Below are 27,182 nucleotides of genomic sequence, written 5' to 3' on the forward strand. Positions count from 1 at the left end.
GTAACATGTAAGTGCTTTTGGATCTGCCAGAAATTGGCTTGTAACATGTAAGTGCTTTTGGATCTGCCAGAAATTGGCTTGTAACATGTAAGTGCTTTTGGATCTGCCAGAAATTTACTTCCTATTCTTCCAATACTTTTAATGAGGGGTTAAATACAACAAAACATGCAACCTTTTGTTTATCAAATAATGTAAAGGAGTATAAGATCTTGGTGCCCTCTTATCATCTTGATGATTTTTAACCGGATTTTTGTGACAAAAATGTCGGTTATTGATTTGGGGATGTACGGCGGGCGGGCGGGCGGGCAGGAATCAAATGTTGTCTGTGCATTAACTCATGAACCGTTTAACCAAAGCTTTTAAAATTTTAATATGTTGTTACTGACAACTAAATGAAGGTCAAGTTCAATAATGGCGATTTTGATTTTTACCTACAGGAGTTATGGTTCTTGAAAGATTGAAAAATGGAGTTTCCAGTCGTGTCCGTGCATTTACGCATGAACTGTTCTACCTAAGCTTCCCAAATTTTAATATGTTGTTACTGATGACAAAATGTAGGTCAAGTTCAATAATGACGATTTTGACTTTTACCGTTCAGGAGTTATGGTTCTTGAAAGATTGAAAAATGGTGTTTCCAGTCGTGTCCATGCATTTACGCATGAACTGTTTTACCAAAGCTTCCCAAATTTTAATATGTTGTTACTGATGACAAAATAGAGGTCAAGTTCAATAATGACGATTTTGACTTTTACCGTTCAGGAGTTATGGTTCTTGAAAGATTGAAAAATGGTGTTTCCAGTCATGTCCGTGCATTTTCTCATGAACCATTCAACCAAAGCTTTAGAAATTTTTATATTTTGTTACTGATGGCAAATTAGAGGTCAAATTTGATATTGACGATTTTCATTTTCACCATTCATCATTTATGGTTCTTGTGATATTACCAGGACACAAATAAGTATTAATAAATCTGGTTTGCTGTCGTTGTGACAGCCTCTTGTCTAAATTATGATTCCACATTTATAGTAATAATGTGATTTATTGCTATTTTGTGCATTTTTCCTTTGATCTTTTTTGTGATAATTTTTTAAATGCTACTCACTTGAGATGGAAAATTATCGCTAGATACTAAGGAGGCATGTGGCGTTGCAAATGAAATTGACATGAAATTAACAACATCGTCATAGGTAAAATAGCAATAAACAGATTATCATTGGTCATCTCAACTTGATTGCTTTTCTCGCTTTCGCCGTCCCGGCATAAGCAGAAAATCAATCTTGTTGAGATGACCAATGATAATCTGTTTAATTAACTGTTAATTATCATAAAAATGCCTCTGTCCAAATTTCATAAAATTCCGTTGAGATTTGACAAAGTTATTTCCATAATCACAGGCTGAACATAAATGTTGAAAACGGCAATGCAATTGAGGATTGCTAATTCTTGCTTGTGCAACAAATTGATGCGAAATGAATAAAACATGCCTTTAAATAAAAGCAGAATGTTTAAAGCAAAATACATGCTGAAAAACTTGCTATGACATGCACAAGTTAACTTCCATGCCAAAGGTCTAAGACTGCAATTTTGAGGCGAAGAACATATTTAAATGAGCTGTTATTGATTTGTTGTCCAGAGCTTGTAGTGATTTTGTGTCAATAATTAATACATAATATCCATTCAACATAAAAGAAGTCTGAGGACACGAATGACCACTCTCAAGCTTGCTTTTAATATGTGAAAACACTTTTTGAGAGCATTTGACACACTGTTAAATTACTAGATTTCTAATGTTCAAGTGATTGGTATGTTCTTTTCATATTTTTACTGCTTTGTTTTTATTTCTCATGTAATACAATGAAAACAAAAAAAAATAGCAACTTTTCACTTATAAAAGGGCATAACTCTAGAATAGTATGGGACTCATTTCTAGTGTCAGTGGTTGTTTTTATGCCACACTTAGGGACTTATGTTTTTTTGGGGTCTGTTTGTCTGTTCATTTGTCCATCCATTTGTTCATCCATGCATGCTTCAGTCTGTCCTGCTTAAGATTAAAGTGTTTGGTCAAGAACGTTTTTGATGAAGTTGAAGTCCAATAAACTTGAAACTATTCTCTATGTTATGATATATTTCTAATTTGAATGCCAAATCTGACCACAATTTCACGGGCCACAGAACATAGAAAATGATAGTGTTTGTGGGTGGCATTTGTGTACTATGGACACATTCTTGTTTGTTATATCATGATTTTTGTTGTTGTTTCAGAAGTTTGATATTCATTGCAGATCTTTGATAATATCTGTCAATTTATTCTCAACCTTTCTAAACATCAATTGATATAGAGCTTGACACAATGTATAGGCAGTCAACTTCTACTGACCTATTACTGTATCTATTTTTTTTTTAATTGTTTGTGCTTTTGTGTTTCTGTTCTACTGGTGTGAACCCATATTTTCTTTTATTCATATATAAAACAAAACAGATAAAGCTTGCAAATTTTAATATCTCTCCCACCCAGCAATAACTTTTGCATATTTCAATCATGATATGTATCTGTATAAATAAAAATGAAATTACTTAGCTTATTTTAATACAGCATATTTATCTACAGTTTCTAACAATCAAAAATATTTCTCTGATTTAGTATTTAAATAGTACATATTTTAATACAATATCACTACTAACTAAAATACTAAATATTTGTGTATCCCACGTCACTAATCACAAAATTCGTAAAAATTTGCTCCAAATGAAATAGAAAGCTTTTCTGCCATGTTTGAATCAAATAAAGCAATAATTTCAATAAACACTAGAAATGAAAGAATGCCTTACGGCTGAATACAAATAACCAGAATAAATACACAAAAAAAATCCCTTTTGGCACACCAGGAAAATTGAATTAGGTCAGACTAGTAATTTCAAAGGAGAACCTGTCCTAATGTAACTGGTGAACTCAAAGTCATCACCATCAAAAGGTATTATCTGGACCTGGTAGACTTATTCTTGAGATAAAATGATTTACAATTGAAAATTTTCAGTTGGTCTATGCAAGATGCATCATTTATAACACTGCCACCAGCCCATATCAATATCCATAGCCAGCAATCATTTTGACAATTCAAAACCTGTGCAAATAGAACCCGTTGAAACTTCATTTTTGTAACAGGACATACAGTGAATAGTCTTTTATAAAATTACCAGTGCCTATGCAAACAAAATCTTCTGAAGTTTATTGTAATACATGTAATAGGCAACTGTACATGATTCACATAGACTTTAAATACAAAAACAAAATTATATGCATAAATATATTTTGCAAGCTTTTATGCTGACTAGAAATAACTGCAGCTTCTGCAAAGCTGGATAAAATAATATCAAAATCTTTAAAATAACATACAAGATTGATGTATAAATCCTAAAACAATATATTCTTTATATTTCATATTTTGACATCATCATCTTTCCTAATTGACTGATGCTGAATGTCAAAGGACAAATATTCCATGCATACTCAAGGACAACTGAAACAATTATCACTTTGGGAGGTTCAGCAAAGTGGGTACACTTGAATGAAGGGTGATCCTTTTAGTTATTTTACAGAAATCTCTGATCATTACATAATGATTTAACAAAACTACCCTTCAAGAAACTAACAAGGATCTGATCAGACTTGTTGATTGAAAAATTTAACACAGTAAAGGATATATATATTGTATACATACATAATGACCCAAGGACAATATTAATGATAAATCATACTTTACAAGCAAGAATTTAACACAGTAAAGGATATATATATTGTATACATACATAATGACCCAAGGACAATATTAATGATAAATCATACTTTACAAGCAAGAATTCAACACAGTAAAGGATATATATATTGTATACATACATAATGACCGAAGGACAATATTAATGAAAAATCATACTTTACAATCAGCTAAAGCAGTGTCAAAAGATGTTCTTAATTAAAACATGAAGCTAAATGCAAATTTTCTTTACAAGCAAATATTTAAAATTCGGTAAAGTATGAAAATGAATTAAAGGTTTAATGTCACATGAATGAATAACATAACCTCTCTGAAAAATAAACATACTAAATACTAGGAGTTTAAGAATTTTATATTTTGATAAATGAAATTGATATCATAAAAACTATGAAGTTACTGATTCAATAAAATAAGCTTGACAGATCACATATGCCACACAGAAAACAGAGAAAAAAGGCATCTTATATGTAAATAATACTTGATTGAACAACTCTTAAACTTACATATGCCACCATAACCAGAATTGCATACCTATACATGCTATATGCCCTCAAAGTTTATCACAAACAAGATAATAATAATATGAAAGACGATGTTGTTAAAAATAATTGGCAATATTCTGTATATATCACATATTATGCTAGCTAAATGAAAGTTATGATGAAATGTCATTTTGTAAAAGATCTGGTATCTATAGACGCCTTTGTAAGTTGTCTACCATTAGAGATTCATAACATCAACCACATTAATGTCCCTCAGAAATCCACACCAGAAACTACTAGATGCTGCATGGTATTTCTTGCTGAAAAAACATAAAATATGCAAAACGTTTAACATTTAAAGATACAAGAAATCAGTATAAGAATTCATTACTATAATTTTATGAACATCTTTTTGTGTCAACTTACATTTAAAGTGTTTGAAATAGTTTGAATTCAATCAATTAATAATATAATATAATCATCTTCTAAATTAAAACAAATCAATAAGGATAAAGATGAAAGCAATCTTTACCCATACTGGCCATAGTGCTTATAATCACTCAGTTTTTTTGTAAGGATGGTTTTCTATTTTATCCTATTTTTCAGGGATGCATTGAGAATTTTATCTGAATCTTAATCTTTTAAAAAAATAACTCATAGAAAGGCTGCTTTTTTTATTAAACGTAATCAGAATAAGATCTTCATAGGAAGAGAAGTTTGTAACTATACTATGTCAGTTGTAAAAAGAATAATAAATATAGAGTGTACATAAGTTTCACAAACCTTCAAAGTAAGTGGTATCTGTTTCATCCTCAGGTTGGGGTACAAATGCTGGTTCCTTTTCTAACAACTTATTCCAATCTAAATCTCTGAAATATGCCATCTTTTTCACATCTGAAAGTAGATAATAACAATATCATAAAAAATAAATGGAAAATGTGTCTATTGGCCACACAGTTCCCCACGCATGTAAATATACATGAGTAAACTTCCACATACAGATGCAGGATTCGTGTAGTTTTGACTATTTTGTGATTATAAGCATTGTGTATAAGTTTCTTAACATTTGGTTGAGGCAAACTAAAGTTAGATAACAGAAACGACAGATATAGCAATTTTTATGTCTATAAAGAGCTAAAAACTCATGAACAGTAAAAGTGACGCCACCCTTTTAAAACTTGATCTGTGTTCTGTGGATATATGCATATAAGTGTTATACTTTTTGGTTGAGGCAAACTTAAGTTAGAAAAGAAAAATACAGCAATTTTTATGTTTATAAAGGGGCATAACTCATGAACTGTTAAAGTGATTACACCCAATTTTAATATTGATCTGTGTTTTGTGGTAATATGCATTGTGTATAAGTTTTATAATATTTGGTTGAGGCAAACTAAAGTTAGAGAACAGAAACCAATTTTGGGGATGTTCAGGACAGACTGGCATAATAACATTAAATGCCCTTTCCTCTAAGGCGGAGGCATTAAAAGAATTTTATTCTCCAGAGATTTCTTGTGGCAACAATTTACTACTGTGAACAAGAGGCTCTCAGGAGCCTGAATGGCTCACCTGTTATTTTTTTGCTTAAATCTTTCATCAATGATTATTTTTGCTTTTCAATATATATTAATGAGTGGCTTAAATATGCTACATGTATTTAAATGTACATTGTATGTGTCATATTTTCTTCAAAAGCAAATAAATGCATTTTACCTATATGTTCCATTTTAGCCATAGTATCTATGTGTCTTGACATATAAGGAAATAAAATACAAAATTGATACTAGATTCATTTGAGAAGATTTTTAAAGTTTAAAAACATAAACAACTTGTGTAAAATTGTCCTTAATGGGCAATAACTCCTTAAGGGGTCAATTGACAATTTTGGTCATAAAACTTTTTTGTAGATCTTACTTTGCTGAACATTTTTGCTGTTTTACAGTTTATCTTAATAATATTCTAGATAATAACCAAAAACTGCAATATTTCCTTAAAATAACCAATTTAGTGGCATCAACCCAACAATGGGTTTTTCGGTTTGTCTAAAAATTTCAGGGCTGAAAGATCTTGACCTTTTAGACATTTTAACCCATGTCAGATTCGCTCTTAAAGCTTTAGTTTTTGAGATATAAGCCAAAAACTGCATTTGATCCCTATGTTTTATTTCTAGCCATGGCGGCCATGTTTATTGATGGGTCAAAACTTCAGATACAATTTATAAACTAAATACTCTAAGGAACATTGAGTCAAAGTTTGAAGGTATTTGTCCCAGTAGTTTCAGAAGAGAAGATTTTTGAAATAGTTTACGATGACAGACAATGACGAAAAGTGATGGCATAAGCTTTGGGTGAGCTAAACAAGGAGAAACAAAATAGTTGGATTTAAAATATTTTATTTTTTCAACTCCCAGTGCCCTTACATGAATATATTTTAAAATCAATATTAAAAGGGATGGTGACTGATACGTTTATTTGAATACTCAATCAGAACTGTACTTGGCAAAGCATTATTCCATTGTAGCATGTTGACAAAACAAATTTGTGCATGACTAAATAAATATGGATTCAGCATTTCATTAATCACAACTATTTGTTTTATGAAATGTCTAATCATAATATAAATTATGTCTTTCACCTGTTAAGTGTACTGATTCATTGATATTAAGGAGAGAACTCAAGTAATGGATATGATGTTTTAAATTAACATTCCTTGGTGTATTTACCTTTAGCAGTAGGTCTTTTCCTTGGGTCCATTGTTAATAAATTATCAATAGCCTGATGGGCATGTTTAGACATAGCCTCATCTTCATCTGGCCAAGGAACATCTGGAAAAAATTGAAAACAAGACGTTTAATAATTTCTTGGGTCGGAGGCGCTTTTCTGAATTTACCTTCATCAGTAACCCTTTTCACAAAAAATCTTAAGTGTAAAATTTATCGTAAGTCTAAAATAGTCCTTAACAATTCAACTAAATATTTTTATCGTAAGATTAATTTTACACTTAAGATTTTTTTGTGAAAAGAGCTACAGGAACGCTCAAAGCCAATTAAAATCAGAGGATGTATAAGTACCGAAACCGTTGAAGAGCTATATGTCAAAAATACATAAAATAAATAACCAAATTCATCTAAAGCCAACTTTGCCTGAGGGAGTTGAAACCTTAGTTTCTTAATAATTTCAAAATTTATAAACGGACAATTTAAGTAAAGTTTGTTAAATCATGTCAGTACCAAAGTACTGACTACTGAGCTGATGATACCCTCTGGGACTGATAGTCCACCAGCGGAGGTATTGACTCAGTGATGTAAAAAATTAAAAACAGAACGTTTAATAAAACATATACATGATATATATTGAATCTTGGCTTAAAACAATAAAAAGTTTTCCTCCACAAAATAATTCCTCGAACAATCCTATTCTTTTATATTATTAAATATCACAATATATCAGTTAATTTTCCCAATAACACAACATTCTGACGTATTTCTAAAGGTTGTAAGGTTTTGCAATTTTAAAAGTTTTAGTCTTCAAATGATGTAAAATTATCCTTGACGATGAACATGTACATTTCATGACCAATCAGACAAACAGACTAAATACATAATTTGCTTGCATTGTGAGGGGGATTTTTTTAACACTGTAAGTATACTATTGTTCAGTGTTACCAAAATACATTATATATTTTCCATTTGATTATTGTAAGATTTAAACATTTATGCTTTCTCTCTGCGCATTTTTTTTGGCAAAAACTATTTCTTGTCAGCATGTGGTAAGGTGACCATAACATAAAATAAAATTATAGTATTGAAGTTTTCAAATATTTTTAGATATCCAATGTTTTGGTTTGAGCATTGAAAATCTAGAACAAGGCTTCACACCAAATCTATAAAGTGTTATTTTCATAGTATGTAATATGGCTGCAACTTTAAAAATTTATGTTCGCATCATAAAAATGATTTAAGTTATGTTTTGTGAAACAACAAAATGCTTTAAAATAAAAAACTAACCAAGTTTTAAAGCAACAATATAGTCAACATAACTTAATACAGGTCTCATGTAACCAAATTTTGTTTGTTTGTTCGTTACTGTTTTATCATTTCATTATTCCATTCTAACATCTAAACAGATTCTCAATTCTAACATCTAAACAGATTCTCACCTCTACTTAATATATTACGGAAAACTAGATCAGGTGTCTCATCATTAAATGGGGGAACACCAGTTAAAAACTCAAACAAACAAACTCCTAACGCCCACCAGTCAACTGGTTTACCTGTAAATAGAAAATAGATGATTAAACATTTCAAATGATTGGAAAAATAAGAATGACCCCTAGAAATTGTACAGTTAAAGGATTAATTTGCATCAAACAATTTTTTTTAATTTTATTTCATATATGAAAATGGTGACCCTAAGCAGAAGCTGCTCTTTAACCAAGACAAAAAAGATCAATCTTGCCGATTATTCAAGTGCATAATTACATGTATACATACTTTTCATACTTGATGTTAAGCAACCAACAATCAATCATCTTTTGAGTTTTGAAATAGTTCTTTTACAAGTGTTGATATATATTCAGAATTTAAAAGCCTTATTGCTTATCATGTTTATAAATTTACCATGTGGTTCCTGTTTTAATATTTCTGGAGCCAAATAGTCCGGTGTACCAAGTATCCTTTCTGTACAAGGAGGTCTTCCACGTCTTACACTTTTTGGAGTCCTGTATGGTGTCTTCAGCAGACCTGCTGCAGGTGTCCTTAACTGACCAGGTGTTTTCAGCATTCCTGGTGTAGTCATACAATTACCAGGTGTCTTAAACAAAGGGGTTTGATGCATCTGCAAAAAGTTAAATCATAAAAGTACTGAGCTCTGAGAAAAATTCAAAAAGAAAATCCCTATTTAAATCGAATGGCAAAATCAAATGATAAAACACATCAAACGAATGGACAACCACTGTCATATTCCTGACTTGGTACAGGTATTTTCTTAAGTAGAAAATGGTGGATTAAATCTGTTTTTTTAGCTATATAAACCTCTCACTTGTATGACAGTCGCAAAATATTTATCAAAACAAACCTCAGCACTTGAAAACACCTCTTAGATTCAACAAAGGTCCTTAATTTTCAGCTTTCATTGTTTTACCTTTTATATTAGTGGTTGCCCTAAACATGCTAAATGTAGCCTTTGAAAGCACATTTGCAAATATATGAAAACAAAGTTCATGCCAATAAAAGGAAATATAAAAATGCAAGAATCTGAGCAATCTAAAATATTACCTTTAAACAGGTAAAAGCCTGTCCAAAGTCAGGTGTAGTTTAGTGGTTATTTTTTTTTGTTGCTGTATATTTTTTTTGGTTTTTCGATCATTATTTTGTACATAAATCAGGCAGTTCCTTTTCTTATTTGAATTGTTTTACATATGTCTTATTAGGGCCTTTTATAGGTGACTATGTGGTATGGGATTAACTCATTATTTAAGGCTGTAAGGTGACCTATAGTTTTAAAGGAGTAGGTCCGGTAATGGCTGATTTTGGACTCAAAGTTCAGGTTCATCTGATGAAAGATTTTGGGCACTTTTCAAACACTTAAGTGTCTACTTCAGTTGATTCAATTAGTTTATGTGAAATAAACGCTAAAATATGAAAAATCTATCAAAGATGCTATAATATGTCACTTTTCAGATGGTTTTTGTCAAAATGAAAGTGGCCACATCGGTGTTTATTCTCAACCTTTAATATATTATGTTTTATCATCAAATACAACTTACATTTAAATATTAAGAATGAAAACAAATGTGGCCACTTTTATTTCAGATGAAAACAGTCTAAAATGCTAAAATTTCGAGGATTTCAGTAATTTAGCATGACTTTATGATACTAGTTCCTGAAACAAGTGCATTGTATTGTCAAAAACTGCCCATATTTATGTAACAGAAGTATTTTACTTTCCAATGAATAGCTAAAAGTTAACATTTTAACAATTTTGTAAAACTGCTATATTTTGGGGTCAAAAAGGGGTCTTACTTTCAGTTTTAGCCACACATATTGAAATAAGAGGCAATAACTGATTAATTGTTGTTTCAAATCTGTCCAGTGGCAAATATCATTTCAAATTTGATCAGGAAAAAAAAAGGTAGCGGAAGATACCAGAGGAACAGTCAAACTCACAAATCGAAAAACAAACTGACAATGCCATGGCTAAGAATGAAAAAGACAAACAGACAAATAACAGTACACAAGAAACAACATAGAAAACTAAAGACTAAGCAACAAGAACCCCACCAAAAACTGGGGTGATCTCAGGTGCTCCGGAAGGGTAGACAGATCCTGCTCCACATGTTGCACCCATCGTGCTGCTCATAATATTTCAATCTGGAAAACAGTCTAATTCAGTAGGTCACATTCATGAAAAGGGAAGGGGATTGTAGTTATGACGTAAGAAACATATCAGATATCATCTGTGAAACTGTTATTCCATAACGGTCAACCAACTCATGATGGCGTTCATAAAATTTATGAAGGGATGATTTCAACTTCACCATTGGGAACTCTTTGATAAGGCATGTAAGGCAATAACTGATTTTACTCACATATGTCAATGCATTACATGTAACAAATTATTTTATTATTATATATTTTTTTGATTACTTTTTCACACATCAAATGCATTCAATAGACTGTATTACCTTTTGTTTCCCATTCGATTCAGGGGTACATGGAAGGCCAGACATACCAGAGCTGAATTTGAAAGAGCTAAACGATCTGTTGTCTGATAAGAACTTATTTGTACTACAGAATCTTGTCATCTTCACTGGTGTTGTCTTTTTCACTATTCCTGTCTTCTCTTGGGTCTGTAATCATGTAATAGAAAACATTCGGATAAGAACATGTTAATGTGATGTGATTTTATTCTGACTTCTTATAGACAAGCATTTGCTTTAATGCCTAAAAACTGTGTGCTTAGCTGCAAATAACAATCTGCAGGGATCGAAACAATTGTACAATAGGTAATTAATAAGCTACCGTCAGATCACACAGGTGATTCAGTATAATGGCGTTACCCAAAGTTCTGCATTTACAATCTCTGAACTGAAGGAACAAAGTGACTTAGTTAACATGGTTTTAATCAATTCTGTACTAATTTTAATAGAAGTTGTTGATAGCAATTTTGTCTGATATGCAGGTGAAACTAAATTTTAAGATCTTGTTTTAAAATGTACGAACAATCAGTACAATCTAAACTGTTCAAATTAGGATCTGTTCCCAATACACACACATTTAATCATTTGCCCATATCATTCCATTGCTTCTTATAGTGACTCCAATTCACATTCTTACCAATAACTTGAGGACTCTCAGTCTGAATATATTTATTTAAACATATTTCAAGAAGATAACAAAGTACAGGTAGCTCTCAAGGTTTCAATCTGGTATATATGTTATGTTTACCTTTAAATCTTCATCATCATCATCCTCATCAGAGCTTATAGAGATACTAAATATAGCATGTGGTGACTTATTTACTTGCACATCCATAGTTTCATGGCTATCTACATGCATGTGTTCTAAAACTTGACTATCATTGTTAGTTTCAGAACAATTTGGGTCACTATTTCTATTATCACAGCTATCAGCCTTTTGAAGAAAACTTGAATGCATATGCTCTCCTGTAAAACCAGCAAAGTCCCGATAATTCCGACTATCACTTTCACACTGTCTCATTTCTGTTATAGCAAGAATCTCTGAATTCCCAGAATTGGATCTTTTAAAACGATGTTCATCACCATATAAAGATAATATATTAATTTCTTGTGTCAATCCAGAATTTGAAGACGAATGTTTTAAACATGGACTTCTGTCTAAACACACAAAAGATCGTTTTCTGCTTAATGTTTTCTTTTCCTGAATTTGAATATGTTCAATGTCTCCATTTTCATTGTCAGAATGGTAGCTATAAAAACTAGTTTCGGCATTACTAGACTGATTTGCATCCTCTAATTCTTTTTTCAATGATATTTCAGGCTCTGTCTCTTTCTTCACATCTGTACTTGCAGCGTTTTTATGACTATTTCCTTCACTATCATCGCTATCCTCAGAGTAAGAACCATATCTCATAGATCTCAGATTTCTGGCAGCATAAGAGTTCCATACAGCTTCATCTGTCCTGAAATTAAACATGAAAATTTCAAAATATTTTGTGTGATTTTAAGTGTTTCTCCCCATTGTTGCCTTGTGTAAAGTAATCCTAGATTCTTTCTTTTCTCAGTATATACATGGAAATGTATATGCAACCTGACTGATGTGTTAACTTCAATAACTGTTCTATCGTTTAATGAAATTGTCAGGACTCTCATATTCAACTTATCCAAGTAAAATAAATTATCATAACACAACCATGCAATATACAAACCACTGCTACAGATTAAGAATGGATTTTCTCTCTTCAATACAAAAAAGGCAGATTTTACAGATTGAAAATGTTACAAATTGCAAGCAATATCATTATTTCTAAATTATCAGTTCTATCATGTATATTATTAAATAAAGGCAACAGTAGTATACCGCTGTTCAAAACTCGTAAATAAAAAACACCCTAACCATAAATATTTACCTATGCATTTGTGGTGTATCGTCTAACTCGCTCTCTTGCCTTGAAGGTATTTTAAGATGACTTTGACAAGCACAATTCTCTGTATTTTCCTTCATACAAGTATGAAAAACTTCCTCAATACTGCTGTCACTAACACAAGATATATTTATACTGACACTGGAATTAAATACACTATCATCACTTGTTTCTGCTATAGAAGAATTGTTTAGAATGTGGGACAAAGATAATGGCTGACGTTTCAAGTCTCGAAACGATCCTTTGGATTTCCCCTCACTTATTATACTTGAAAGTCTCGAAGATTCCTTTCTACTGAAAGAAAAATCGCTGCTTGCATGGGTTGACCAATTCAACGATTCTTGTAGTGTTGGCGTCAGACTCTTGACAGGAGGAGTAAGTCTTGCCAAGGATGATCTACGAGCTGAGCTCACTAATCTATCTCGTATACTCAAACGTTTCTTGGAAATCAACGGAGAATGTCTGATATCATTAAGATGATTTCTTCTGTTGTTGTAAGACGCAGGTGTATCTAAACTACTGACACTTGATCTGACTGGTGTCTGTTGATTACTCTGAAATGGACGGAAACTGATATAATACTGGTCTAAATAAAGAGCCTGAGTTGCAATGTATAAGTACTTTCAGTGTGCTTCAAAATTATTGGAAAAATATATCCAAATATAAAATACTAAAGTTTGCACGAGCAGAGCTACTGTTGATAAATATCAAAATGATTTTTCCATCTTAGATTATACATGCAATATTTTTAAAATACAGGTAGAGTAAAAAATATCTCTTCTTTCTTTATATACATCAAAACAATTATCAATACTTAATTAATGGTATGGTTTTCTTGAAAAATTAGTAAAAGACTATTGTCTATTGAACATGTTGAAGTAGGAAAAGGATGATATAGAAATATGTAATACTGTTCATACTGAATCCAAACACAGGAATAGCCTTGAGGAATATTTACTTAAGGGCATATGATACAGTTACAGGGGAGGTAATGACTTTGCTAACGTAAAATGTTATTTTCGCATCGTCAAACTACATGTATGACATATCGGGAAAAATTGCATTTTTTGACTGATTTTTATCGTTCAAACTGATTCAATTTGAAAACGAGTGCATGGACCCCTATTTGTTAAAACGACATTTTGTTTCATTTTGCAGGGAGATTATGTGGACCAAATTTTATAAAACTGTAAATAGTGCAACTTTTAAAATTTTGATAAATATACAGCAAAAAATTACGTTTTTTTTTCTTAATTCTTGACCATTTGATAAATATGACTTATTTTTTAATAAAACAAGAGGCTCTCAAGAGCCTGAATCGCTCACCTTAATTCTTTTGGTCTCATCAATGATTATTTTGGCTTTACAATTTATTTAAATGTGTTTTGGATCGTCCTATTTTCTTCAAAAGCCAAAAAAAATAATCATTTTCTCCTATGTTCTATTTTAGCCATAGGAGCTATGTTTCTTGACATACAAGGATATAAAATATAAAATTTATACTAGATACTCTGAAACTCATTTAGCCTAAGTTTGGCTGAAATTGATACAGCAGTTTCAAAGGAGAAGATTTTTTAAAGTAAGTCAACATGATGAACAAATTGTGAAAAAAAGTCTTTAAAGGGCAATAACTCCTTAAGTGGTCAATTGACAATTTTGGTCAATTTGACTTAATTGAAGATCTTACTTTGCTGAACATTATTGCTGTTTACAGTTTATTTCTATCTATAATTATATTCAAGATAATAAACAAAAACAGCAAAATTTCCTTAAAATTATCAATTCAGGGGCAGCAACCCAACAACAGGTTGTCTGATTCATCTGAAAATTTCAGGGCAGATAGATCTTGACCTGATAAACAATACTACCCACGTCAGATTTGCTCTAAATGCTTTGGTTTTTGAGTTATAAGCCAAAAACTGCATTTGACCCCTATGTTCTATTTTTAGCAATGGCGACCATGTTTGTTGATAGATCACAACTTCAGATACAATTTACAAACTAGATACCCTAAGGAACATTCAGTAAAAGTTTGGAAGTATTTGGCCCAGTAGTTTCAGAGGAGAAGATTTTTGTAAAAGATTACTAAGATTTACGAAAAATGGTTAAAAATTGACTATAAAGGGCAATAACTCCTAAAGGGGTCAACTGACCATTTCCGTCATGTTGACTTATTTGTAAATCTTACTTTGCTGAACATTATTCCTGTTTACAGTTTATCTCTATCTATAATAATATTCAAGATAATAACCAAAAACAGAAAAATTTCCTTAAAATTACCAATTCAGGGGCAGCAACCCAACAACAGGTTGTCTGATTCATCTGAAAATTTCAGGGCAGATAGATCTTGACCTGATAAACAATGTTACCCCTGTCAGATTTGCTCTAAATGCTTTGGTTTTTGAGTTATAAGCCAAAAACTGCATTTGACCCCTATGTTCTATTTTTAGCAATGGCGACCATGTTTGTTGATAGATCATAACTTCGGATACAATTTACAAACTAGATACCCTAAGGAACATTCAGTTAAAGTTTGGAAGTATTTGGCCCAGTAGTTTCAGAGGAGTAGATTTTTGTAAAAGATTACTAAGATTTACGAAAAATGGTTAAAAATTGACTATAAAGGGCAATAACTCCTAAAGGGGTCAACTGACCATTTCCGTCATGTTGACTTATTTGTAAATCTTACTTTGCTGAACATTATTCCTGTTTACAGTTTATCTCTATCTATAATAATATTCAAGATAATAACCAAAAACAGCAAAATTTCCTTAAAATTACCAATTCAGGGGCAGCAACCCAACAACAGGTTGTCTGATTTATCTGAAAATTTCAGGGCAGATAGATCTTGACCTGATAAACAATATTACCCCACGTCAGATTTGCTCTAAATGCTTTGGTTTTTGAGTTATAAGCCAAAAACTGCATTTAAACCCCTATGTTCTATTTTTAGCAATGGCGACCATGTTTGTTGATAGATCATAACTTCGGATAAAATTTACAAACTAGATACCCTAAGGAACATTCAATTAAAGTTTGGAAGTATTTGGCCCAGTAGTTTCAGAGGAGTAGATTTTTGTAAAAGATTACCAAGATTTACGAAAAATGGTTAAAAATTGACTATAAAGGGCAATAACTCCTAAAGGGGTCAACTGACCATTTCCGTCATGTTGACTTATTTGTAAATCTTACTTTGCTGAACATTATTCCTGTTTACAGTTTATCTCTATCTATAATAATATTCAAGATAATAACCAAAAACAGCAAAATTTCCTTAAAATTACCAATTCAGGGGCAGCAACCCAACAACGGGTTGTCTGATTCATCTGAAAATTTCAGGGCAGATAGATCTTGACCTGATAAACAATATTACCCCCATGTCAGATTTGCTCTAAATGCTTTGGTTTTTGAGTTATAAGCCAAAAACTGCATTTGACCCCTATGTTCTATTTTTAGCAATGGCGACCATGTTTGTTGATAGATCAAAACTTCGGATACAATTTATAAATTAGATACCCTAAGGAACATTCAGTTAAAGTTTGAAAGTATTTGGCCCAGTAGTTTCAGAGGAGAAGATTCTTGAAATAGTTTACGACGACGACAGACGACGAACGACGACGGACACCAAGTGATGGCATAAGCTCACTTGTCCCTTCGAGACAGGTGAGCTAAAAATGCATAAATTTTTAGGAATCTTATAAAATACAGAAATTACAAATTATTTAACAAAAAACAATTTGTGTTTATCTTTTAAAACAAAAAAATTATGGATTTCTTTTGAAAGGGAAAATACGGCCAGAAATCCGAATTTTTAGCAAATATACAAAATTTCTACCTCATTTAAGTCAAAAAGTAGCACATGAAGGTATATTTTTTATTACATATTTGATTTAATCAGGCAAAAATTAGCCTATATAGAAATTTTCATCAAACTGTAAATACAGGATCAAAACTGTATCGTATGCCCTAAATGCAGTTTTGTTAGTTAAAATTGTATAAGATTTGTTTGTAATAGTCATGATGATTATACGGGTTATACATTTGCAATTTTATCAATTTCTCTTTTAAGGGTAAAAACTACTACTCTGTCAGCATGTCTTCAAAAGCTTCTAATGACTTACAAATCCAAGGTTACTCTTTAATGATAGAATTTGACCTGGAGTTCTGTAGTAGTCCCGTCTACTCTTATAGTTTGTAGGTAGTGGGGTCTTGGTAACATCAATTCCTATTTTATCTGCAATGATTAGATATAAGTACTGTTGTATTGTATTGATTTACAAAGAGGTGTATTAAAGTATTATATTGAGCAACATAAAAATTATCATTATTTGATCTGACAATCAATTGATCAGAATAATTGTTTGGTTTGAAAAAACCAAAAAAACCATAACAAACAAGATTTTATGAATAAAACTGTAATTTTGTTTGAAAAAAACAACATACATGTATACCACATAGGTTTGCAAAGTGGGTCAACCAAAATGAAGGGTGGAACATTTGTACTGCTATTGAAATGACTTTTGATGGTATATTGGGTAGGGCAGACATTTTTCTTTGCCATAGGTCACCTTTTGACTTTGGCACTTCAGTTACTCTAAGCTTTCTTTTACCTGCAGAGACAGTGGCACTCTCCCTACTTGAGGCATCTGATTTAAAATCCTTACTGTCACTGGATTTTGTCATCTGTTGTTTACCTTTAACATTCACAATTATTCTTTAAATGACTATCACCTAGTTATGACCTTCAACTTACCAACATCAAGGTTAACTTTTGACAATCCAAAATCTGTCAGCTTTATATGACCTTTCCTGTCAATCAGCATATTGTCTGGTTTTAAATCTCTAGAATGTAAGTAAGTCAAAAAAAAATTTTTTTTCGATTATTTCAAACATCATGAAAACTATGAATTTTCTGTAAATAAAATAATTGATACAGGAGAGGTGCTTCTTTCAGTTTTCTTCGAAAGCAATATAATTTCCGTGCAACATCAAGTTTAAAACTGTTCAGAACAACACATATAATTATGTTAGAATTCAGCTAGAGAACTTAGTCTATAAAGAATATAGACATATAATTTATCTATCTATAAAAATTAAAATTTGTTGTATGATTGCAAATGAGAAACTCTCTACCAGAGACCAAATGACACAGAAGTTAACAACTAAAGGCCACTGTATGTTTTTCAACATTGCAAAAAAACCATACTGCAAAGTCAGCTATAAAACACCCTGAAATGACAATTGTAAAACAATTCAAACAAGAAAACTAAGGGCTTGATTTATGTACAAAATAATGAAAGAAAAACAAATATGTTATACAGCAACAAACAACAACCACTGAATTACAGACTCCTGACTTGAGACAGACACATACAGAATGTGAATTTTCTTCAGAAGTCCTGTTGTAGACTTGTTAAACTTAAAATAACATCAACAAACCCTTGGAATTTTTCTACATTCAGTTGTGTAATGTTTATATCGTGCAATATACTAAAAGGAAACCTGTCCCATGTCAAGAGCCTATAGTTCAGGGGTTGTCTTTGGTTCATGTCTGTCATGTTTGTTTTTTGAAAATTGTTTTGTTATAAATTAGGCTGTTAGATTTCTCAATTTACTTGTTTCATATTTTTCATGTAGGGGTCTTTTATAGCCAACCATACAGTGCAGGTTTTTCTCATTGTTGAAGGTCTTACAGTTGCTTATAACTGCTTACATCCACTTCATTTTAACTTTGGTGGATAGTTGTCTCATTGCCATTCACACCATATTTACTTATTTTTATAACTGGTACCCTTGAGGGTCTGAAAAATTTGTATAAATTATAGATCTACTGGTTATTTAAAGTAATCAATTATTTTATAATTCCGTTTCTACTTTGAACTGAGATTTGAATATTGGTACTATAAAAGCTTGTTATTATGTGATTGTTTGTGAGTGAGTGTGTGTAAAGGTGGGGAAAACTTGTCCATTGTTATCTCCCTATAGATAATTGCTTTTGGACAACTCTTTTTATTTATTCCATACAATGATTTAAATGTCAAAGCTAATTTAATACCTGAAGGCCTTTGTATGTTACCTATTAGCTAATTATTAAAAGGGATACAGCATACAGTTTCCTGTAATTTAAACCTACCTATGTATAATGCCTCTGGAATTAAGATATTCTAAGGCTAATGTTACTTCAGCTGCAAACAACATGGCCATATCCTCGTCAAAAAATCCATAGATTCCCAGTAAACTTTTTACGTCCCCACCTATCAAATATTCCATCACCTGAAAAAAGGTTACAAATAGATTTTTACATTGATATCAGTGGATTATCAGATTTATTCAATCAAGATAGTTAAATTATAAATTTTAAAGTCAAAGGCCTCAGCAAGAACTTTAAAATTTATAATTAAACTATCAAGATTGGATAAATCAAACAATCCATGAGTAACTATGAAAGAATCTGTTTCTCTAATGATTAAAAGATAAATTTTTCTTTTTCCTAAACCAATATCCCCTTCGAGTGCCTTCCACTTTCCACAAAGTTGTCAATTTCGTTAACACCTGTTAGCAAATATTTTGATACATCCAGTGTGTTGATAAAGGTTATGACTCTTAAATATATCCAATCATCTTATGAGATCACCGGTAAGCACACCTTGATTAAACTTTTAAATACAATGAGTTTGATTAGGGACGAAGGAGTAGGTCCAGGAAAACCCCTTTTTGGCCCCAAAATATAGCAGTTTTTCAAAATTGTTAAAATGTAAACTTTTAGTTATTTATTGGAAAGTAGAATGCTTCTGCTACATAAATATGGGCTGCTTTTGACAATACAATGCACATATATCGGGTACTAGCATCATTAAGTCATGCTAAATTACTGAAATCTTCACAATTTTAGCATTTTAGTTAAATTTCAGACAGTTTCCGTCTTAAATGAAAGTGGATGCATTTGTGTTCATTTTTAATATTGAAATGTAAGTAGGATTTGATGATATGGGGACGAAGTCCCCAATAACAGTAGAAAATTCAATAAAAAAAAAATTTGGGAAAATTTCCCGAATTTTTCATTGTATACTAATGAACTCAAAATCGTTCAAATTTTTTTTGTCGTGTTTTGAAATCCCGGACCGGCGCAGAAATGTACAATGTACTTCCTTTTTCCGGTCTCGTTTGTATGAAACTTTGAGTAAAATATATATTTATCAGTCTAGTATAAAATAGGAAGGAACGTGCAATACCAATTTCATTTTTAATAATTCCTTGATATGAAAAAACGTTACCTGATGATAGCGTTTCTTTGTTTACATTGCATATGACGTCATAATTTAAATAACGTCACAACTAAAATCCCTAACAACAGAACCAAAATCGGAAACGTTACGGTATTTCCGTTTCTTTTTTTTAACAAATACTTAAGTTACAAAAAAATAATTCATACAGACTTCGTCCCCATTTACAGGTAATGCCTGCCTCATATTAATACATAACATATATAAAGGTTGAGGATGAATACGGATGCGGCCACTTTCATTTTTGACAAAAACCATCTGAAAAATGACATATTTTGGCATATTTGATATATTTTTCATATTTAAGCTTGAATCGGAGCGTTTTTAATGACTTAATCAGTCAAAATTTTTCATAAACTAATTGAATCAACTGAATTAGACACTCAAGTGTTTAAAAAGTGTCCGAAATCTTTCGTTAGGTAAATCTGAAATTTGAGGCCAAAATCGGCCCTTACCTTACTCCTTTCCATAGAATTAGAGAAAATAAAAAATATATATATAACACAAATGAGAGGATAATTCAAACCAACAGCAATCACGTTTTTATACTTTTTTAAAATAAATTACTCAACCCATAAATAATTAACTTTATTTTTGACAAATGTAATATTGTTCCAAAGATCCGAAATTGTAAATCTGCTAACATCCTACAAAAAAATTACTAAAAATGTTTCAAAGTTTTCTGATGTTTGTGGACATCTTTATGTTTCCTGTGCCTAGGAAATCCACTGTTTTTTTTTTAATTGAGGAGCCTTCTATAGCTGACTATGTTGTATGGGCTTTGCTCATTGTTGAAGGCTGGACAGTCCCCTATAGTTGTGAATTTCTGTGTCATTTGGTCTTTTGTGAAGAGTTGCCCCATTGCCAATCACACCACATCTTCTTTCATTTACATGGATTTTCTTTTTGTGTCCGAAAAATAATAAATATATAACATACATTGTATGAGAAGCTGATTTTTTTTATATTTATATTCTTAAATATTGGAAATATATATGTATATGATAAGCTTACCAAATAGATATTCTGTTTTGACTGTAATGAGTAAAACAAGTGTACAATAAACGGACTGGTGGCCTGGGCCATTGCATCTCTTTCTGCCAAAACTAAAATGAAAAAAAAATACAAAAACAAATTTTCACAAGAATAAGATGTCATGCATCACTAACTGTAACAGAGCAGGAATTAAAACAAATATCATATATTAATATTGTTGTATAAGTACCAATAATCAAATTTCGATATTCATTAAATGTGATGTACCAAAACCATAATGTTGAATCTGTTTTGTAATATGAAAAATATGATTTGGGAATGTCCAACTGCAGCTGTATGTACATGTATGTCTGACCCAGTGGTCAAATATTGTGTTTTTTTCTGAAAAATATGCCATGATTTCTGTTAAGCCTTTTCCACCATTTTTGCTCAATTCTGCACTGTTTATGTGGTCTGGTTCATGCTCCTTATTGAAGGCTGTATGGTTATCTATAAAAGCATGTTGTTTAATTTTTGTCGTTTGTTGATGTGGTTCATGATGATTTCTCATTTTTTATATACATAGATTAGACCATTAGTTTTCCTGTTTGAATTGTTTTACACTACATGCACTAGTTATTTCGGAGCCCATTATAGCTTTGTTGTTCAGTGTGAATAAAGGCTATGGGTTGAAGGCTGTACTTTGTCCTATATTGGTTACTTTTTACATATATAATGTGACTTGGATGGAGAGTTGTCTCATTGGTTTTTTTTCTATTGCTTACTTCTACATCAGTTCGTCTCTGAAAGAGAAACCACTCATTGGCAATCATGCCACATTATCTATTTTTATGTTGAATATAAAGTTTGTCATAATGAAACTTACCTTGATCCCCTAGATTTTTCTGTACCATGTCTGCCTTTTTCATAACTTTAATGGCATAAATCTTATTTCTGTCGATCTTTTTACATCCTAAGAAAACTTTCCTGAAATAGTGATGAAATACAATTTATGTACAAAATAAAACATAAAAAGCATTCAAGGTATTTCTATAATTTTGGATAGACCTTACACACTTTCTGTACTAAATCAAACAGCTGTGCCATGAGCCCATGATATGTAACTGAATTTGAAATTTGATCTGTAACTTGTCATGATCAAACAATATACCAAATATCAAATCAATATATTTAAGACAGACAGACCAAACATAGTGCAAAACTAAAGTCCCCTTCAAATTCCTCGGTAAGGGACTTATACCTATTTTGTAGTGGACAACTTGTAACTGATTGTTTGAATTTAAACATAAAATACACACATTTCAAAAACTACCTAACCCTTATTTGTAAAACTTTGTGAGCCTAACAAAGCATGTGAATATTAAATTTTACAGATAATATGCCTACTTCCTGGCTTTAAATTAGAGTGTTGAATCTTATTTTATTTATGTTTATTTGAGCATGTGTTTTTGTGGGTTTTTTTAAGGGTTTTTATGTTCTGTGTACATCATGTACATGGTGTATAGATCTGATGAGTTAAGCACTTTTCAACTGATTTGCATAGTTTGTTCTTATTATGTTCTGTTTGTTGCTGTATATAATACTTTTTTTTCTTCATTTTTGGGGTTTTTTTTTGTACATCAATCAGGCCTTTAGTTTTTTCAATCAAATTGTTTTACAATTGTCATTTATTGGATTTTTATAGCATTTTATGCAGTTTGAGTTTTGCTCATTGTTGAAGGCTGTACAGTAACCTTCAGTTATTGACTTCTTCTTCATTTAGTCTCTGATGGAGAGTTGTCTTATTGACAATAATAAATTTTCTTCATGCTCTTATTTTTACATGTAACTTACCCAAATGCTCCTCTACTGATAGGCTTTATGAAATCAAAATCTTCTATATTTGTAGGCTGAAAAACATTTCATATTAACATGAATACTTACATGTATGTACATTGTATTTTCTTAGCTTTTCCTTATCAATGCTTTTGGAACATGGTCAGCATGGTCAGTGGTTTTGTTTTGTTTTTTTGGAGTACAAAATGTATTTGTATTATAAAGATCGTTATAAATATAGTGTCAATAAGTGTGAACATCCAACACGGCGACCATGTCACATGGTATACATGTACATGTATGCGTTATCCATGTTATCCTTGGTCGCCATGTTGGATGGAAATACTATATTTAAAACAATCTTTGTGAACTTTCAACTTACCTGCTTTTTATATATCATTTTTAAGTTATAAAAACCTTTATTATATGAGGACGAAGTCCCCAACATGTAAAATGTATTTCAGTAGAAAAATAAAAAAAATTAAAAAAAATTTTGCATGAACCCCCTGAGGGGATTCATGCGTATATATTGGCGAGTTTTGGATGTGTCTATGGGCCTCTGGATATCTCTCTGCCGGAAGCCAGAATAAAATTCTTGGAACGTCTCGAAAGTTTTCGGTCATTTATACAGGTCTTTACGCAATTATATTTGTTTGAAAACGACCACTGTACACTGTGTGTATCTAGGCAGGGCCGTAACTACATTGAGGCAAATGAGGCAAATGCCTCATGTAAAAAAATTCAAAAAAAACCCCCAAAAAAATGAAACAAAAGGTTGTTTTCATATCAAATTGTTTTCACGAAAAGTGTCTTGCAAGTAGCAAGATCTCTTCACTCTCTGGTGTATCCCCTGGATGTTTTTCGTTATCCATGTTTTTATTTTCCTTTTAGTTTGCAGAGTTGATGGTCTATTGTTTGTATTTCTGTGTTCCGGGTTTGTCTTTTGTTCATTTATTGTCCTACTTAATGACTATAGTCTGAATGTTGACTTTCATTTGTAAACGTAGTTTTGCAATGTTGCATGTCCACCGATGTCCAGAATTGTGCGAGAAATATATTCTAAGAACATGCGATGCTACTCAGTGGACACCAAAAAAAATATCCTTTCTGCATGGATAATTGAAATTGATATCAAAGAATACAAAACAGTTTGTTTTCTTGTAAATGAAACTAGATAGCTGACATGGTATGAATTAAAGTAAGGTCACATATTTCCTGGTTTTCAAATAATTTGAAGGAAAAAAACAAGGTATTGCCATATATGACCTTTTACATTGAAAGGTTAAACTTGCATTAAGTCATGTTGAGACCCTTTAACAGATAATAAAGGAGTATCGGGACATAATCGCACACAAAGTCAATGCATAGAAAAAATACAAATGATCAATGGTCAAAGTTTGTGTTCCTACTCTCCATCTTGATAGTTGCCGGATGGTCTTCAACAATACTTATAAAGAATCATTAATACCGTAAAAGATCGTAAAACAAGGTGAAGATGGTCCCTATAGTGTAGACTTAAGCAGTACTAGTACTTAAAGTATAATACTGCAATGTCACTATATTTAAATCTAGTCATAAAAAATCACCAATGTCTAATCACAATACAAGACAAGAACAGACAGACAGACAGATACGGTATTAACAATTATGAGAATTACGATTTTTGCTTTATCCTACATATCGGTCTTTTAATGTTGTCTCTAATACCTAAAAGTCTTAAATTACAATGAATCTTTGTTTTTGCTATGGGACCTGATTGTCGAAAAAAATATCTAAAAATTAATTAAGCTGTTTCAATGCAAGAAAGACTCTGGGAAACGCTCAGAATGCACGATTTAGCGTTATTTTTATCAGAGCTTCTGGGGGCCTTCAGCGGCCCCCAGACCCCTCGCCCAAAATTTTTCGCCTCGCTCCGTTCGGCGAATATATTGCCTCACTATTAAAAGAGGCTAGTTACGGCCCTGCTAGGTCAATTATATTTCAATTATACTCAGGAAGGCGTCAAAGCAAAAATTTTAAATAGCCTTCCAAGACATCATAATTATTTGGACTACGGTTACATCCTGTTTACCTGATTTGCTTGTAATATTTCCACTTATTTCTCTAACAAAACTAAAATTAAATATAGTTATCTCTTTTATTTCATAGGGCTTGAGAGCATAAATGATGTCTGGAAATTCCAGCAACTTCTATCATGTCTACAGGGGGTGCATTGGCGGATCCAGGGGGGGTCATGGGGGGGGTCCGGGAGGTTGGAACCCCCCTTTTTTTGGTCGCTCAATGCATTTGAATGGGGACATATAGTTGGAACCCCCCCCTTTATCCTGGGTTGGGAAACCCCCCTTTTTAAATGGCTGGATCCGCCCCTGGGGTGTCACTCAATGCCCCCATGCGCCCGAGACACATGTGCCTGTGGCTGTGACCTAGTGTGGATAGATCACCTTCCGTCTCGAGACAGCTGCAATCTTAGTTTTTGTACAGTGACATAAATTTTCACCTTTACAATAAAGTCTTTGACTTGTTCCATGTTTGTCCTGTTAATTCTTTTCCAATTTCCCTCATTCACAAATTTGGAAGTTGACATTGTGTCTTGTTTACATTTTTCATATTTGCATTAAAGCGCCAAGAACCAATCAAATCTCCTGTACTAAAAAGCAATGTCAAGGGAGGTAATCATTTGCAGCCCTCTAAATTTTACGCGAAAAATCAATTTATATATGATATGGGTTTATAGTCCTTTCATACAGATTATCTTGATAAAAAACTGTTATTTTGATACATACGTTAATATCACTCATATTGAATTTGATTTTCAATTAATTGGAGTGAAATGATTTTTGTTATAAATTAGAGTTTTCGGGTAATATCAATAAGTTTTGGGATATTAAGTAAATTAATTACATTAATTAGTTGTTAACGACTCAATCCCTAAATTACATTTGTAGGGACAGGCTTGGTAGAACATAATTTGGTTACTGGATTAATAAATTTATATCCCTTGAAGATTGTTTTTGAATTAGAAAATTAGTTACAAAAATATATAAATTAAAAAAATAAAAGACATTCCGAGTCGAATCAAAAGAGTTCACCATTTCAAACTTTTGCTAATATTTCATATAATAACACATTTTTAAATCAAATTCCGTCCAAACTATTTCTTGTCTGTCTGAAGCGAATGAATTTTTCTAATCATATATATATATCGAAATGTCTCTTTAGTTAATGAAATGTATAAAAAAAAAGGGGGGGGGTCATAAATGATTCATACTTTAGAGAAAAAAAACACTGATTTAATTAAAGACACATAAGTGTTTCTGTGCAAAAAAAAAATGATAATATGGCTATAAAAATCAGTTGAGTCTTAATTACTGTTAGTAATAAAATTTCATAAAAATATTTCATTTTAAACATAAAAGTTGCTGGAATATTTTTTCGTAGGACGAACAAAAATATATGACTTGTATTTAAAAGAATTAAATATCATGACCTCAAAATTAAATGATTGACACATGAGCGCTAGTCTCGGCATTTTTTCGCTTCGTATTTAAGAATTAACCTTGTTTGACTTCTAAAAAAATGAAATAAATTATCGGACACACTGAATCAATTCAAGTCTTTTAACTTTTTAATATTTCACAATATTTTGATTATGTTTAAAGTTTAAAGTCTAACCCTATAAGATAGACATCTGTTAAATGAAAAGCCCCCATTGAACACGCGGCAGTTCTGTATTATATTTTTAAAATTTGTCTATCCTAGTGGGATACTTTTATGCGCCTAGCCAGTACCCCGAATCATATAATCATGTCCTTTGGCTTATGATATAATCCTACGATTAAAAGAAAATAGTTGATCTGAGTTTGAGTCTTGATTCCGTCTTGTAAGAGACTGAGTCAATAACTTTTCCCATTTTCCGTTTCCTATAAATCACTGTAAAACAAGTCAACTTTCACATAATATCTAGAAACAGTCTGTTTAGCATTAACCGTTTCAAAAGAAAAAAGACCTCAGAGAAGCATATTCTGACTTGTAGATCTTTTCCAAACAAAGCTTCACTGTTTAAAAATTTATTAACAGTAAGAATCAGTTTCGGTAACTTTCCTGAATAATAATTTAAACAGAAATAATTTGTCAATAGATGATAGAAAATGACATGATAATAGAATAAAAACACAAACACAAACAATAAACAATAATCCCCAAAACACTGCA

At 31.6% G+C, this 27,182-nt stretch overlaps 1 protein-coding gene across 1 annotated transcript; it reads right to left on the bottom strand.

The window, feature by feature from the left end:
- Window positions 1-2,479: 2,479 nt before the first annotated feature.
- On the bottom strand, window positions 2,480-25,607 carry LOC143082902 (serine/threonine-protein kinase greatwall-like). The gene is made up of 15 exons (XM_076258899.1): window positions 25,468-25,607; window positions 22,989-23,044; window positions 22,021-22,121; window positions 21,174-21,265; window positions 19,010-19,149; window positions 17,630-17,718; window positions 16,998-17,110; window positions 12,862-13,430; window positions 11,700-12,414; window positions 10,937-11,101; window positions 8,871-9,087; window positions 8,411-8,524; window positions 6,975-7,076; window positions 5,039-5,149; window positions 2,480-4,575 (listed from the first exon to the last, which is right to left on the bottom strand). Exons 1-15 carry the CDS (start codon window positions 25,552-25,554, stop codon window positions 4,529-4,531), a joined length of 2,718 nt encoding a protein of 905 aa, XP_076115014.1. The 5' UTR covers window positions 25,555-25,607; the 3' UTR covers window positions 2,480-4,528.
- Between the last annotated feature and the right edge of the window lie 1,575 nt (window positions 25,608-27,182).

Source organism: Mytilus galloprovincialis, chromosome 7 (genome assembly GCF_965363235.1).
Source record: "Mytilus galloprovincialis chromosome 7, xbMytGall1.hap1.1, whole genome shotgun sequence".
Lineage (NCBI taxonomy): Eukaryota > Metazoa > Mollusca > Bivalvia > Mytilida > Mytilidae > Mytilus > Mytilus galloprovincialis.